This window comes from Sarcophilus harrisii, chromosome X (assembly GCF_902635505.1).
Source record: "Sarcophilus harrisii chromosome X, mSarHar1.11, whole genome shotgun sequence".
Taxonomy (NCBI): domain Eukaryota; kingdom Metazoa; phylum Chordata; class Mammalia; order Dasyuromorphia; family Dasyuridae; genus Sarcophilus; species Sarcophilus harrisii.
Window position 1 is genome coordinate 29,029,669 of NC_045432.1, and position 14,424 is coordinate 29,044,092.

General features: G+C 44.7%; 1 protein-coding gene across 5 annotated transcripts in view; it reads left to right on the forward strand.

Moving 5' to 3' along the window:
- Positions 1 to 13,851, forward strand: part of GRIA3 (glutamate ionotropic receptor AMPA type subunit 3) — a 274,208-nt gene extending 260,357 nt beyond the window's left edge. The window contains exons 14-16 of one of the 5 annotated variants that reach the window (XM_031944843.1): positions 5,085 to 5,199; positions 7,762 to 8,008; positions 13,516 to 13,851. In XM_031944843.1, coding sequence (XP_031800703.1) covers positions 5,085 to 5,199; positions 7,762 to 8,007 — 361 coding nt within the window. In that variant the 3' untranslated portion in view covers position 8,008; positions 13,516 to 13,851. Of the gene's footprint in view, positions 1 to 5,084; positions 5,200 to 7,761; positions 8,232 to 13,515 lie in introns of those variants that run through there. The other 4 variants (XR_004230616.1, XM_023506896.2, XM_003774737.3 and 1 more) reach the window with 4 other exon arrangements.
- The last annotated feature ends 573 nt before the right edge of the window (positions 13,852 to 14,424 follow it).

Below are 14,424 nucleotides of genomic sequence, written 5' to 3' on the forward strand. Positions count from 1 at the left end.
AGGAGATGTTTGGGAGCCCAAAGTCTATTCTCCTGGCCCTGTCCTTGTTCGCTATCTTTTTCTAGGAAATCCCTACTAAGCAAGAGTTTTGCAGTGAAGTTTTTTAAGTGAACGACTGTCCAAATAATTTCCTTGAAAAGAATCTAGACAACTCCATCCAGAACCGTTCTAAATCTCCAGTTCTTTCCAAAAGGCCTGTGGTCATTTCTCCAACGTATCCTTCTGGATCCCCTCTCAGGGAATGGCAGCAAGAGAACTCAGCTGTGAGCCATGCCCTTGCTAGGCTAAGACTTTATTCAGTTAGGGATTTTCCCAAAGAAAAGACATTAGAGAAGCTACGTGGTGCAGTGGATAGAGCACCAGCTCTCAAGTCAGGAAGACCTGAGTTCAAATCTGACCTCAGACACTTAATACTTCCTAGCTGTGTGACCCTGGGCAAGTCACTTAACCCCAATAGCCTCAGCAAAAAGAAAAAAAGAAAAGGCATTATAGGAACGTTCTTGATTTCCTGGAGAGCCCAGAATGTAGGATTTGGTGGCGCTATTGTGGACTTGGAGTCAGAAGACCTAAGTTCAAATCCTGACTCTGGCACTTGCAGATGAGTTCCTTCCCCTCTCTGAGCCTCTGCTTCCCACTTTGTAAAATGGGGCAAATTAATCCTCCTTAAACTGCCTACATAAGTCAATTGTGAGAAATGGACTTGGAAAAACCTTAGAATGGTAAAGAAGTGTGAGTTCCCATGATTTGGGAGTACTTGAGGCCTGATAGCTCTTATGTCTAAACAAGTTTAGGACAGGCCTGGTCTCCGCCCCCTTGGAGGTCCCTCTGTAGAGTTATCAGACAAAGATTTGAAAATGGCAGCTCTAGAGGTAGAGCACCTGGCTTCATAGGTCAAATAGCTTCAATTCAAACCCCCTAGGGACACAGTTTCCTCACCTGTAAAGTGGAAATTTGGCTAGCAGGCCTCTGCCCTCCCTTCCAGCTCTCCACTGTGATCCAATATGTGACCTCCACCCCCTTAGGCTTCAGTCTCTTTACTCGTAAAAGAAGGGGTTGGACTTAATGGCCTCAAAAGCTCTGGTCCTGTGGTGATTCTAGTCAAGTAACCTCATCCCTTTGACTCACAATTTCTCAGTCTATAGAAGGAAGGGTTTGATCTAAATGGTCTCTGAGGATCCTGCCAGCTCTAGATCCAGTATCTTATTGTGATCTTGGATAAGTCACTTCATTGCTCCTTGGGCCTCAGTTTCCCAATATATAAAATGAAGGGGTTGGCCAAAAGAGCCTCTGAGGTCCCTTCCCACTCAAGGTCTATCATTCTAAATTTCAAAGGCTTGGGATAGGCAGTTTGGGCAAAGGAAAAGCTTTCATATGGCTTTGTAGTAAGAATCATACGATCTGGAGCAAAGAGAGTTAATGGCGTGTCAAGAAGTACGTGAGGCTCCCCTTGTCCCTGGGCCTGACCCCAGTGAGGCGTACAATTGGGGAGATTTGGTTTTAAAAGTATGTTCTGTTTGTTTTCTTGGCAGCCATCCTGGCTTCCTTAAGTGTACTTATCTATACTTTCCTTTGCTTGCTTTTGTGATATTTTCTGAAATGAATTGGAATTGATTGAGGGTCTTTTTTTCCCATTCAAAGGCTATAATTTCTGGCGGCCTATGGTGCCTGTCAGCAATGGCAATGTAATGACATGCTATATGTCATTTGTGGGCCTCAGTACTTTCAGGAAGGGCTCAGCAACTTCTGAGAGGCCATTATGCAGGCAATCCCACAGGGTGTCACCGAATGGGCCCAGCAAGGGCGGGCAACCTTCCAGTTGGAGAAGAGGGTATTAAGTGAGCCAAGGGCCACCAGGAAGGCCTCCTCTGCTCAGAAGAATATCCACATCTTCCAGCATGGCAGGAGTTAGAAAGATCCAAAATAAAAATCCAGCCTTAGCCACTTAACTAGTCACTTTAAGTCCCTGGACCCCAGTTTCCTCATCTGTAAAATGAGGCAGTTGGGCTTGATGATACCTAAGGTGCTTTCTACCTCTACATCTAGGATCCTATGCACCTTTGAATTAAGAGGTACTTCTTTTGCGTTCTGCTACTCTCTGTGAAGTAATTATTCTCCACTTTGTGGAAATAGTGTTAAGCAGACAGAGATCTTCCTTGTGAAAACCTAGCTGAGACCACCCAGATTGAGAGTAGAAGTTTTTATGAGCAAAGAGGAGAGGCAAGGGACAATTTTGAAGCAAAGGGACCTTGGCGGAGTGATAATCACCATTAGGAAATCTGAGCCGACCAAAGTCAGGCCATGAAGGTCCAGGATACCTTGGAGCAGAAGGAGAGGAAGTGTTAAGAGGTTAGGGAAAGGTACAGAAAAGACCCCCAGAAGGAGTAAGAAACACACCTTTTGATCGGCCTACCAGCCCTAGGTAGTGTAGACCCAGACCAAAGCGTATATTGGGGAAATAAATGGTAAAAAGAGAAAGGAAAAGACACTAAGAGAAGAGTAAAAGATGAGAAAGAGAACAATACAGTTATCCCTTTTACATTGTAGGGGTCAGGGGCGCAGCGCCCCTGGAAAGGCTGCATCAAATTTTTTTGCCCTCCCTTCACACCAGAGAAGAAGTCGAAATTATTATGGTATTAAATGATAAAATATGTTAAGATCATCCAATAATATACTTATCCTTTATGTATTTCTGATTTTCTAAACTTTTTTCTGTGTCATCCGCTGGCCTTTGCATATTATCTGCAGTTTTCACAAAACTCCAAAAAAATTCCCATTTCATTTCTCATGCTGACCTTTGATATATTGAAACCTCAATGGGGAAAGTCGCAGTATAATACAGGATACCTGTATTATAAAGAGTGCACAGTCTGGGAGTAGTGAATATGGACCAGACAACAATGACTCAGGGGACCCCCAACTCAGCTGGTTACCTGGCTCAGCTTTAAGGGTTTTCCTGAGTCTTTTAGTTTTTAGCCTGAGATAATATCATGATAGAATTTTAAGCTTCCTATAGGGTATCCCATGGTGCTTTAAGACATACTATATATATAGCACCTTCCCTTAATTCCCTCCCCTTCTCAATGCAAAAGACTCTGGCCATCAGGCATTTAAGGGAAGCATCCCCAAAGACTTTCCCAGTTGTATGACAAAATGCAAGATCCAGTATCCTATAGTAGCCTGTTATCAACCTTCCACTGTCTCAATTAAGAAGCCATATTACACATCCAGAAGTGGCGCACAGGAGGCAAAGTTGCTCCCTCTTATGATGGTGACAGTAGGAAAGAGACTCAGTGAGTAGGGTGGCTCCAGAGGCCTGCTCTCTGTGCCTGTGGTAGGATTGGCATTGGTCAGAAAAAGGTGATTGGTCAGACTTATTTGTGAGATAAAGCATTATGGGACAGGCCTGTGATGACCCTCATCATCTGCCATGGAGAGTAAGTGAGTCAGTTAGTCATGGTCCCAGGGCTGATCAGGATACCATCAGCTGGTGATCTTTTTTCAGGATTTCTCAGACCATGTAATAATAGTGTGATTTCTACTGGTTCTCTTAATTTGACTTTATCTTATAAGAAGCTAGTACCATGCTATCTCTGTAATGCCCTTTTATCCAAAACAATTAGAGATATTTCATTGACCATTCAACTTCCCTAGAGAGAAGACTCAGGGAGCAAGAATCATCATCATTATTGTCTTATGGGAAAACAATCCCAGAGATCATGTTGTTTTATCTGAGAGCAAGGACAGACCCACCCAACAATCTGATGGACTGAGGGCAGCAAATGACCTTCTTGCCCATTTGGAGAGCACACGGGGCCTGGAAAATTTACCTCTGAGGGGTGTTCCTGGTCTCTTCACAGGGGAGAGAAGTCCCCATTACTAGAGACACATGCAGAGGCCATCTAGCTCCTCCACCCAGCTATGGAATCAGGAGTGGTCCTTGGGCCCATTTGGTGCTATGGGATCAGTCGCTCACCTCACAAGTGAATCCTTTGAATCCAAAGTGGCCATTTCAATGGTCAAGGATGAGCTCTGTCTTGGGAGGTATCTTGAGTACAGTCATATAGCCATAGCGGTAAGAAGGCTACTCAGAGTCTAGCCCCTCCATCTCTAACCTCCCTGTTCTCTCTTTTCACCTGACTGACATGTGTGCCCTATTTGTAACCCGAAGGGACAAACTGCACTTCTAGAATGTTGTCACATGTACAACATTTAACTTGATGCTTGAGGAAATCCGGATCTTGAAATCCTCTCACCGCCTATGAAAGATCAACCCCTTCAGGCCTGAGCAGATGAGTTTCATGGTTTCCAGGAGTTACCAGGGAGATCCTCAGCTGCCAGACACACAATCCAGAGCTCAGCCTGGAATGGAAGCCTTTACAGCTTGATAGGACCACCTCTGGCAGTGTCCATGAACACCACAGTGATCCCTAAAAGGAAGACGCCAACAGAAGTGCTGACTCGTAAGTCTACCTTGGAGTCAAGAGATACTTATGGTACTGACAAAGACCGATGACCTGTTCAGGCCTCTCCAATGAATGTTTCTATGAACTTTTTCAACCGCTATCTTCACATGGCTGAGGAGGAGGAGGAGGACGACTCCGGCAGGACGACGACAACATCAGTGACCCCAACGTCCGATCTGTTGCGTTCTGCTTCTCTGTCTATGATGCGGATACCCCATTTGTTGTTCTCCTTAGCTACTTCCCCTGCCCCAAAACACTTTCTGTCTGGAAGTCCAACAAGACGCCCAGTTAGATCAAACCCAACTCGCAGTAAGTGGCAGTCAGACAATTGCATCACGGGGAGAGAGCCCGCCCCCACAAGTGACTGCCTTGTTTTTCTACCCTCGTTATTTAACAGTGTGTGCCGATTACTCAAAGCGATATGGGCAGGCCCTGGTAAATATAGAGATGCTCTAGTGTAAAGTTTGATAAGGTAAAAATGCTCAGGTTGCCTGCAGTGTCTAAAACGACTGTGGCCAGGGCTCCCTGCTTTATCGCTTTCTATAGTTTTAAAGTAGTTTGAAGCTTGAATAACATAAAATAACATAATATAATGTTATTTATGTTATTTCCCACGTGAAGAACGCCTGTAAACCTTGCAGTATTGAAACTCAGTGAACAAGGCATCTTAGACAAGCTGAAAAACAAATGGTGGTACGATAAGGGGGAGTGCGGAGCCAAGGACTCCGGGAGTAAGGTCAGTCGCTGGCGGTCTTTTTGTACTGATTAGCAATCGCAGTTTGACCCACTGTTTATTTGATTCCCCCTGAAATGGCTTTCCCAAAACAACACCCGCACACACACACACATACATGCATACACGCATGCACATACATGCACATGCACACCCATGCATGCACACACGTGCACAAACACACATCATCCTAACCTCAATACAATGGGACCCCCTTATAATACTGCTCTTGAAGCGACAGAACAAAGACTGACCATATCACACCAGGCTGGTGGGATTACACCAGGCCTTTTGGAAGAAGGCCGTGATTTGGCCCACGATATATTCTAAGGGGTTTCCAGTGTATTTTACATTTTAAAGGTTCAAGGAAAAACAATTCCAAAATCTGCCCCCCCCTCCAAAAAAAATATCACAACAGCTTTTTTTTTCTCTTGTACTATCAGAGACTTTGTAAGTTCTAAGTACTTTTGGTTATTCCAATATTGTGCTGGCCCCACCCTCAAATCGGGAAACCAGACTGGTCTCTGGAAGAATTCATAAATCAGCTTCATTCCAGCTGCTGTTGAATCAAATCCAGCACCTGGGTGGTTCTCGAAGATCACTAAATCTGTCCCATTTCTCACTTCCAACGCTGTTTGGGGCGCTTTTGAGATCTAGCCGCATGCTTGTTGAGGGTATACATCGTCAGGATTAACATCACATTGATAAGCATGAAACACTCTTCCCCGCCTCTCCCTCACCCCACCCCTCTATCCCTTTGCTCCCCCAAGAAATTTTTTTTCTTTGAGTTTCCGTTTTTTTTTTCTTTTTTTCTTTCTTTAAACTAATATTGTGGGATCGGTTAATTCATTTCATGAAACGCCAACATTCATTTCCCCTATGCACTGAACCATTTTGCTACTGTAGCACTGTCTCATGGCCATAAATGGCAGAATTGCCCAGTTATATGAAACTCAAAACTCTTGTTGCCACAGTTTCTAGGGGTCATATCAAGGAACACATATGAAAATTCGATAGTGGGATTGGGGTGAGGACATTAGTGGGGGGGGGGCGGGTGAGGGCCAAGGCAGGGTGGGCCCAACCTAAAATGATCCATTGCCATAAGTGACATACATTTTGAATTACTTCTTCAACTTGAACAGTCACTTTCCCTAGACGAGCAATGAGTCACAGTGTTGCTTATAGGGATATTTTCCATCCTCTTCCACATACAGTCCATTTCAATTAGTGCAAATAAGTACAGTACTAGCTTCTAAGAAATAAAAACATGGATATGGTCATCCAAATGGATAATCTTTCCTGTTTAGCTTTAATTGCCTTAAAGACACGAGAATTGGCCACGTTCCTCCCATTGCTCAGCGTCCCCCATAACTCCCCATTGCATTATAGCTAAAATAGGGAATTCAGTCCACCGGGGTAATAATCTGATGAGAAGCAAATCATTCTGATGAATCCAGTAGCAAAATGGTTACAATTCCCTCTAAACAGATTACAAAATGCTACTTTTTCAATGAAAATCCCTCCTCCCTCCCTTGGTCAGTCCTACCTTGAAGGTGGGGTCCAGGTAGCAATTTTTTTTCCTTTTCATTATTCAGCAATCCAGGTTTTGCTTTCTCATGCAGACTTAGCTTAGTCAAATTTGCAGTCTGACCTAAAAGTAACTGACCGTCTTCCTCATTTTAAAAAATTAGCCAATAGAAAGCTTATGATCAGTTTAGTATTTTTAAAGCTTATTCTTGGCCTTCACCAAAATCCAAGTTTGAAAAGGAGCTGGTATTTTTTTAAATCCCCAGCCTCCTGGAAATGTTCCCTGATACAAAATGATTTGTAAATGGAACTGATCAGGGAAGAAAGGGGCCTCCTACTAGGCCCCTACAGCTCTTGGGAGGACGTTAACAGACTAAACTCTATCACAGATGGAGTCCATCAGCAGACAGGCTTGCCATCCTAATCCAAACTAGTCCTAGAGTGATCTCTCAACCACTGAGAGAGAAGTAGAGTAAACACTGATATAAAGACCCTGGCAAAGGAGGTCCCCAGCTCAGAGTTTTAGGAAATTCCAATATTCTCACCCATTGCTTTGGGGACCGATAGATACAGTGCTTCAAGGAGGATGGGGAAAGGACTGCAGGTAGAGAGGGCGAAGAATACTTTAGGCTCCCAAATGAAAAGTGTTATTTGGAGAGAGGGGGAGAGAGAAAGAGAGAGAGATAGAGAGATGAAAAAGAGATGTCATGGCTGAACTCTGACAATAGGGTTTATTGAGGCTGGCAAAGGGATGAATTATGCTTCCATTTACTCTTTGGCTCCTAAAGCTAGTTGTCAGGGGATTCTGTTTTTAACAACTTTTTTGAGGTGCTAGGACCCCTGGGATCCTAACAGTCGGTGGAAGCATAATCTACTCATTGCATGATGCGAGCCAGTTGCCAGGATTGAGCCATATCATCTATGCCTGTGTTTAGTTATCTTGACAGCGTAGGACAGCCCTAAACTGTTACATAGCATGATGATGTCCCACTGCCTGTGATTTTCCCACCAACTAATCACGTTGTCCATTTCTCTTAGGACAAGACCAGCGCTCTGAGTCTGAGCAACGTAGCCGGCGTATTCTACATCCTTGTCGGAGGCCTGGGGCTGGCCATGATGGTGGCTCTGATAGAGTTCTGCTACAAATCCCGAGCGGAATCCAAACGCATGAAACTCACCAAGAACACTCAAAACTTTAAGCCTGCTCCTGCCGCCACTACCCAGAATTACGCCACTTACAGAGAAGGCTACAACGTGTATGGAACAGAGAGTGTTAAGATCTAGGGTACGGCCAAGGCCCGCTACGACTAAGCTAATTGCCCTTCCGTTGCTGTGCATTGTGTGCCCTTTCCTTTTTCAGCTCGGTGATGTTCTTCCGAGCCATGTCTAGTCTTCAGAGTGTTTGTTGGATTCTTTGAAAACTATTCGGCGACTGTGCCTTTCTTGTCACACATAATGAATGATGCTTTCCTTGAGTTTCTGGGTAATATGTTTGTGATTGAATTGCATTCCCTGGTCTTTTTCTTCCTTTTCCCCTTGCCCTCTCCCGCCATGGAGCAAAGTCTTTAGAGAAGCCATTCTCATTACTCAGTCCAGTAATCAATGATAAAAAATGAGTAGCAGAAATGAAGTGAAGTGATCCCAAAGGGAGTCTATGATTCTTTAAACAGTCATTTGAATCTAGGGACCCTTTTTTTTTCAATACTTGAGTTATATTTTCCCTCTTTTTCCCTCCCCCAAGAATTCGTGCTCAGGTAAGTGTTTCTCAGAGGACCCAAAACAAACTCCTCCTTCCTGTCTCTCCCCCACCTCTCACCCTCCCCATCTATATTCAGACTTCTGCTGTTGGAGGCCTAGAGACCTACAGCAAAACCTCACCTGATTCAGACAGGCTGGAAGGCCAGTTTGAATTAAGGAAAGGTCTGATTATAGACATCTTTACAAGAATCCATTTTTAATACCTTTCGGAACATATGGCATAGTTAATAACCCAACTGATGTCTGCAATAGAAAAGAACAACAAGTGACCATATTTGTTGGGGTAAATCATTACTTACCCGTACTTCAGAGAGAATCCTTTGTTCTGTGTTGACTGAAGCTATTGGTGCCCATAAGCTCATGGAGATTGTTCCTGAACTTCCACTTACTCTCTTTCCATCCATGACTTAGGGCAGTCATTCTCTCCATGGGTCCTTGGCTTTTGAAAAACCAACGATTATCCTTCACCATTTGAGTTTAAACAGAATCTCAATTCCTCGATTCGCTTTTTGTTCTTTGCTCCTGGAGACATTAACCACTTTTCAATCTTAAGCCATAACATGGTCACAAAACAGTACTAACAGTGATTTCAAATAGAGGTTCAGCTGGGCCTGCTTTACCGAATGGAAAAAAAGAATGAACCCATTTTTAATCAGCATCATCCATTTGCATGCAAACACTTAATGTGCCGATGTCCTTAAAAACATTGTGTTCCCCCAGCAGGTTAAACACATCCTTTGCAATTTTGTGCACATTTTTAATTTGCTTAGCAACTCCTCCTCTTCACAGAACAGTGCAAAGGCAAACTTCAGCCCAGCCCCCCTCAAATTATCCCAGATTCGGTAATAGTGGGGTCAAAATGAGTACTCTCTTACATTGAGATAATAAGCTTCTAAATGCTCCAGAATGCTTTTATATCTGTTACCTCATTTGAGGAAAGGTACCATAGTACCCATTTGACAAAGGAGGAAACTGAGAGCCAGCGATACTGTGACTTGCCCGAGGTCACACAGCCACTAAGTGGGGGAACCAAGGGTGGAACCCGGGTTCCCTGATTTCCAGTGGGAACTCTCTTTCTACTGAATCATCATGCCTCTGTAATTGCCCATGTCCTGTTGGTGACCTTCGGAGCCTGACATGGGAGTCAGCTAGATGGAGAGCCGAGTCTAGCCCTGTAGGCTCAGTTCTTCGAAAGAAAGCTCCAGAATAGGGGAAACATTGCCAAGGTCCTCCCCATCCACATCCCCCTTATAGTCTACTTGGTGAGAAGCCATTCTGGCTCATGAGACAACATCCTCAGGTCCCTCCTTCCCTCCCTCTAGGCTGAGATATATGTTGCCATTGAAGGGCTGAGGTGGGGATTACAGCCCTAGGACCTTTGGATCTGCCAGGGCAGCTACTGTTACACCCAAGAGTGTCCCAGCACGGTCCCCAGCCAAGGATGCTCTGTATCTAATTGAAGTGTCTACTGGCCTTCAAGGAAAAATACCCCCAGGGAAGGGGCCTGAGCAAACCCTGGAATCAGCAAACATTGGACCTCAAAGGTACTAAGCAGAAGCATAGCAGCACATAGCCCTGTGGTAGGTGCCCCAGAAGAAGAAGCGCTTACCTTGGCTCCGAGGTGGAGCTTGCCTTTTGCCCTTTTCTTTGGCTTCCGTCTTGTGCCCTTGGATGAGCCCCTCCCCCAAAGCAAAATCCCGCTTCTTGAGGCTTGAGTAAATGAGAAAAGATTGTGTCTTGATGGAAGAATAACAATACAGTAACACCCCAGTTAGCACCCAGATAACCAGAGCCATGGCGGGCCCAGAATCAGGGCAGAGCATCAGCCCAACGGGCTGCCCTCTGAGGTAGCCCGATGGAGGCCTATGGGAATGGGGGAAAAGCCTCCTAAGTTCTTGAAATAGACTTTGTCAGTGCACAAATCTGAGCTGGGCCAGAAAACCGGTAGTGAATACCTACAGTGAGTTTGACAAAAGTGTTGCTTGGGAGAACACGGGTTAGGTCAACTAAAAGCCTCTCGTTTCCTAAGAATTTTGGAAAATCTGCCTTCTCCTGCAACCTGGGTGTAATCTTGTGAATTGAAGGGGCTTTCAGATTTAGGACTGGAAGGGACCTCGGAAGCCATCTAGTCTAACCACCTCATTTTACATATTGGGAAATTGAGGCTCAAGGAGGTAATATGACGTACATTAGTCATAGATAGGATCCTAGATCTAAAGTTGCAAGGGACTGCAGAGACCATCTAGTCCAACCACCTCATTTTACAGATGAGGAAACTGAGGTCCAGAGAGACCAAATGTCTTGCCCAAGGTGACACATCTGATTGCAGATCTAGAGCTGGAAGGGACCTCAAAGTCCACCTAGTTCAACTCCCTTATTTGACAGAGAAAAAAATACTGGGACTCATAGAGGAGAAGAAACATGCCCAACACCACTCAACTAGTTGGGAAGAGCAAGGCCTTGAACCGGAGTTCTCTCTTATTCAAAAACCCAACATCCTTTCCACTATGAGTATTGTCTAATGGCCCCATTGTCTTTCAGAACTCTCTCTGGCTTCTTACATTTCTAATCAGACTCTATTTGTTTAAATACTGGTTATTTCTCAATGATTCTATGATAGCACACAGATCCCAGATCATAGCTCTAAAGCTGGAAGAGACCACAGAGGCCGATCTAGTCCAACCTCCTCCAATTTTACAGAGGAGGAAACTGAGGTACAGAGAGGTTGACTTGCCCAGGGTCCTACAGGGTAATATGCGTAAGAGGTCGGAATCGAACTTAGGTCCCCCAACTGCTATTGTCGACTTTGGAAACCAGTTTGACCTTTGGGAACAAGGTCTCATTCTCCACTCTAGGTTTACTCTCAGGCAATCTGAGCTGTGTGCTCCCAAAGTGCTTCTTTGGAGGATCTAAATGGTGAAAATGATCAAAGATAGATGAGCCTGTAAACATTGCTGTGAGAGTCCCACCAACCTCTGAAGGGTCACCCCTTCTCTGCCTAAACAGGCGGACTTTTGGTTAATCGAAAAATGACACGAAGTGACCATCTCATCTTTCCCACTTTGCTGGGTGCCTGAGGTGTTACTGTAATTTGTATTGCGTTTGTGTTTTCCCAAAGTCCTTTCCCCTCGGAAACCTCACTCTATCCTTGCAGCATCCCAGGAAAGAGAGAGGCTAATTGCTAGCCTCTTTTGGCAGATGGGAAGGCAGGCACAGAAGGCTTTTCTGAGGCCTGGCAGCTAGTCTACCCAGTGGCCAGTGGGAGTAGCGTGCGCTTGGGGGCTTTAGCCAAGAAAAGCTAATTTGTTCACGTTTCTGAAATTGTCTGCTTCTGAGCTCAGAATAGAGTTCTTAGGCTTGGGAATGGGAAAGGGCAATGTCTGCAATATCCTTTCCATGAAGTCTTATAATCACTCCTAGCATAAAGAGGGGATGGGTCATCCAAGCAGACCATAATTGTGCTAGCCCACAGAGGTGAAAGTTGGTGCTGGGACAAAAGGGGAGGGAGAGTACATTGCATTGGGAAGGGAGGGATCTGCATCTCCACTGGGCAACACGGTGTCAAAGCAAGAAATGGCATATCAAGTCTCAGGACGTTTTGCTTTTTTTCCAACTTTAAAACTCTAAATGCTTAGATTGTGGAGAGGAAACCATCTGTAAAATGTTTTTTTTTTTCCAAACAATAGGAGGGGCAAGATGTGCCCTCACAAGCCAGAAGAAAACATTTAACTCAGATGTAAGAAACATTTTTCTTTTGCTGTAGATTCTGAAATAAGCATATCTTGGCTATAATTATAATATATAATGTCACTTTCAAGGGGCAGCTAGATGGCGTAGTGGACAGAGCACCGGCCCTGAAGTCAGGAGGACCTGAGTTCAAATCCGGCCTCAGACACTTCACACTTCCTAGCTGTGTGACCCTGGGCAAGTCACTTAACCCCAATTGCCTCAGCAAAAAAAAAAAAAGAAAAGAAAACACTTTCTATCCATCTTTAGTAAGTGCTTGCTCAGTCTATGCAGAGCACAAGTCTATACAGTTTTCTAAGAGAGTTATAACAGAGTAGCAGAGGTTAGACATCTAGCTAATTGTCCTATTGCAAATTGGAATACAATCAGGTACATCAGTGGGGGTGGGGGTCCAGATCTATGATTTCATTAAGACAGGAAACTCCCAGGTGAAAACTCTCTACCAGTGGACAACTGGTTTATCATTTCTGGTCTTAGGTGCCTAGGGCAATGAGGAGTAAGTCATCTGCCCATATGATCCTAGCTGGGATGTGTGGGAGATAGGAAGCAGATGCAGGTCTTTTGACTTCAAACTTCAAGGCAGCGGCCCTCTCTGCCACCTCAGTCACACCGTCTCTCAGTTTCAGTGCATGGGAAAGATAAGACAGAGACTTGAGAAATACAAGATGGGAAGAGAGTGGCCATGTGGAATCACTTCTTAAGGAAAGATTTATAGAAAGTTTCTGAAGGAAAGCGGTACTTAAGTTGGGTCTTGAAGGAAAAGCAGGATTTCCACACGGTGGGGAAGGAGGAGGGATAGTTTAGGTTTGTGCAAATCCACAGGGGTGAAAGAGAACAGGCTGAAGTGAAAGAATAGCGAGGAGTCCAGTTTGGTAGCGTAAAAAGAAGAACGGCATGAGACAAAGCTAGGAAGTCAGGTTAGAAACAGATCATCAAGGAGCTCAAATGCCCCATGGAGACTTTATCCATGTTCTTGAAGGTAAGAAAGACACTAAAGGTCTTTCCACCAGGAAATGGTATCTCAGTGCCAGTGACAGATGGTTTCTCTCCTTCCAACAACCTAAGTCATCCGCAAGTATCCAAGGCCCCAGGGTCTTTAAGAAGCCCTGCAGGATAGTTAAGGCTCTGCCTGGCTGACCTTGGGCATCAAACTTCAGAAAATGGTCTGGCTAGCTACATGGGGGCCTACACCAACTGGTGCCAGTCTGAGAACTGTAGACCCCTAGGGTTTGGCCAGGGGGATGCCCAGCCACGGGGCACTGCTGAATCTCCCACTTGCCTTTGCAGGTCCCTCCCCACTGGGAGCGTGTGACAGAACGATTCACCGAAAAAGTGGCTGCTTCAAGGATCCTGAGCCAGATTTTTCTCTCTCCTTGGTGTCAGACACGACACGACTATTGCTGATGGTGCAATGACCTTTCAATAGGAAAAACTGATTTTTTTGGTCCTTCAGTGCCTTATGGAACACTCTGAGACTTGCAGAGATGCAAATCATCATTGAAATATTCTTGCTTTGCTTGAAAATCTAACAGATACACAAACAAACATACACACACAAGGTGGATGGGCAAGATTCTCATATGGAAAAAAGGAAATGATTCTTGTAAAAAAAAAAAAAAAAAACAAGCAGTTCCACAAAAGCCATTCTTTGAGATCCCAATCTATATCATGTATACAGCAAACGAGCGTCCTGTTCTTCAACAAAACAAAACCGATTTCCCTGAGTTCGGTTCAATGAATACCGCCCCCTTCCTCTGCCCATGCTCTATCTTAGCTAAAATGTCTCCCACCACTTGAGAAACCAGATCAGCACCTCTAAGATCGGCTGCTGCCCAGACATTTCTGGTATTCTCTGACACTGGAGATTTTCTCTACCCCCTATATCCTTTCCACATTCCCATCGTGTATATATCCTTTGACCATGAATACAACAACCCTCTGAGAAAAAAGAATTCAAACACTTTGGACAAAGAGACCAACCCATGACTTCTCTGCGGTTGGCAACCAGATCCATTGGAAGGTTTCTGTGATTTCCCAGTTGGTGAAGGGATGAACTCCGTTCTCCATTCCCTCTTTGGTGGGCGACAGAGGAACAGGACACTCTTCTTATCAGGCATACCTCTCGGTGCTTTTATTCCAACGGATTTTGAGCGGCTTAACAAGAAGCCCGATCACTTTTTCTTGCTTTCTGTATGG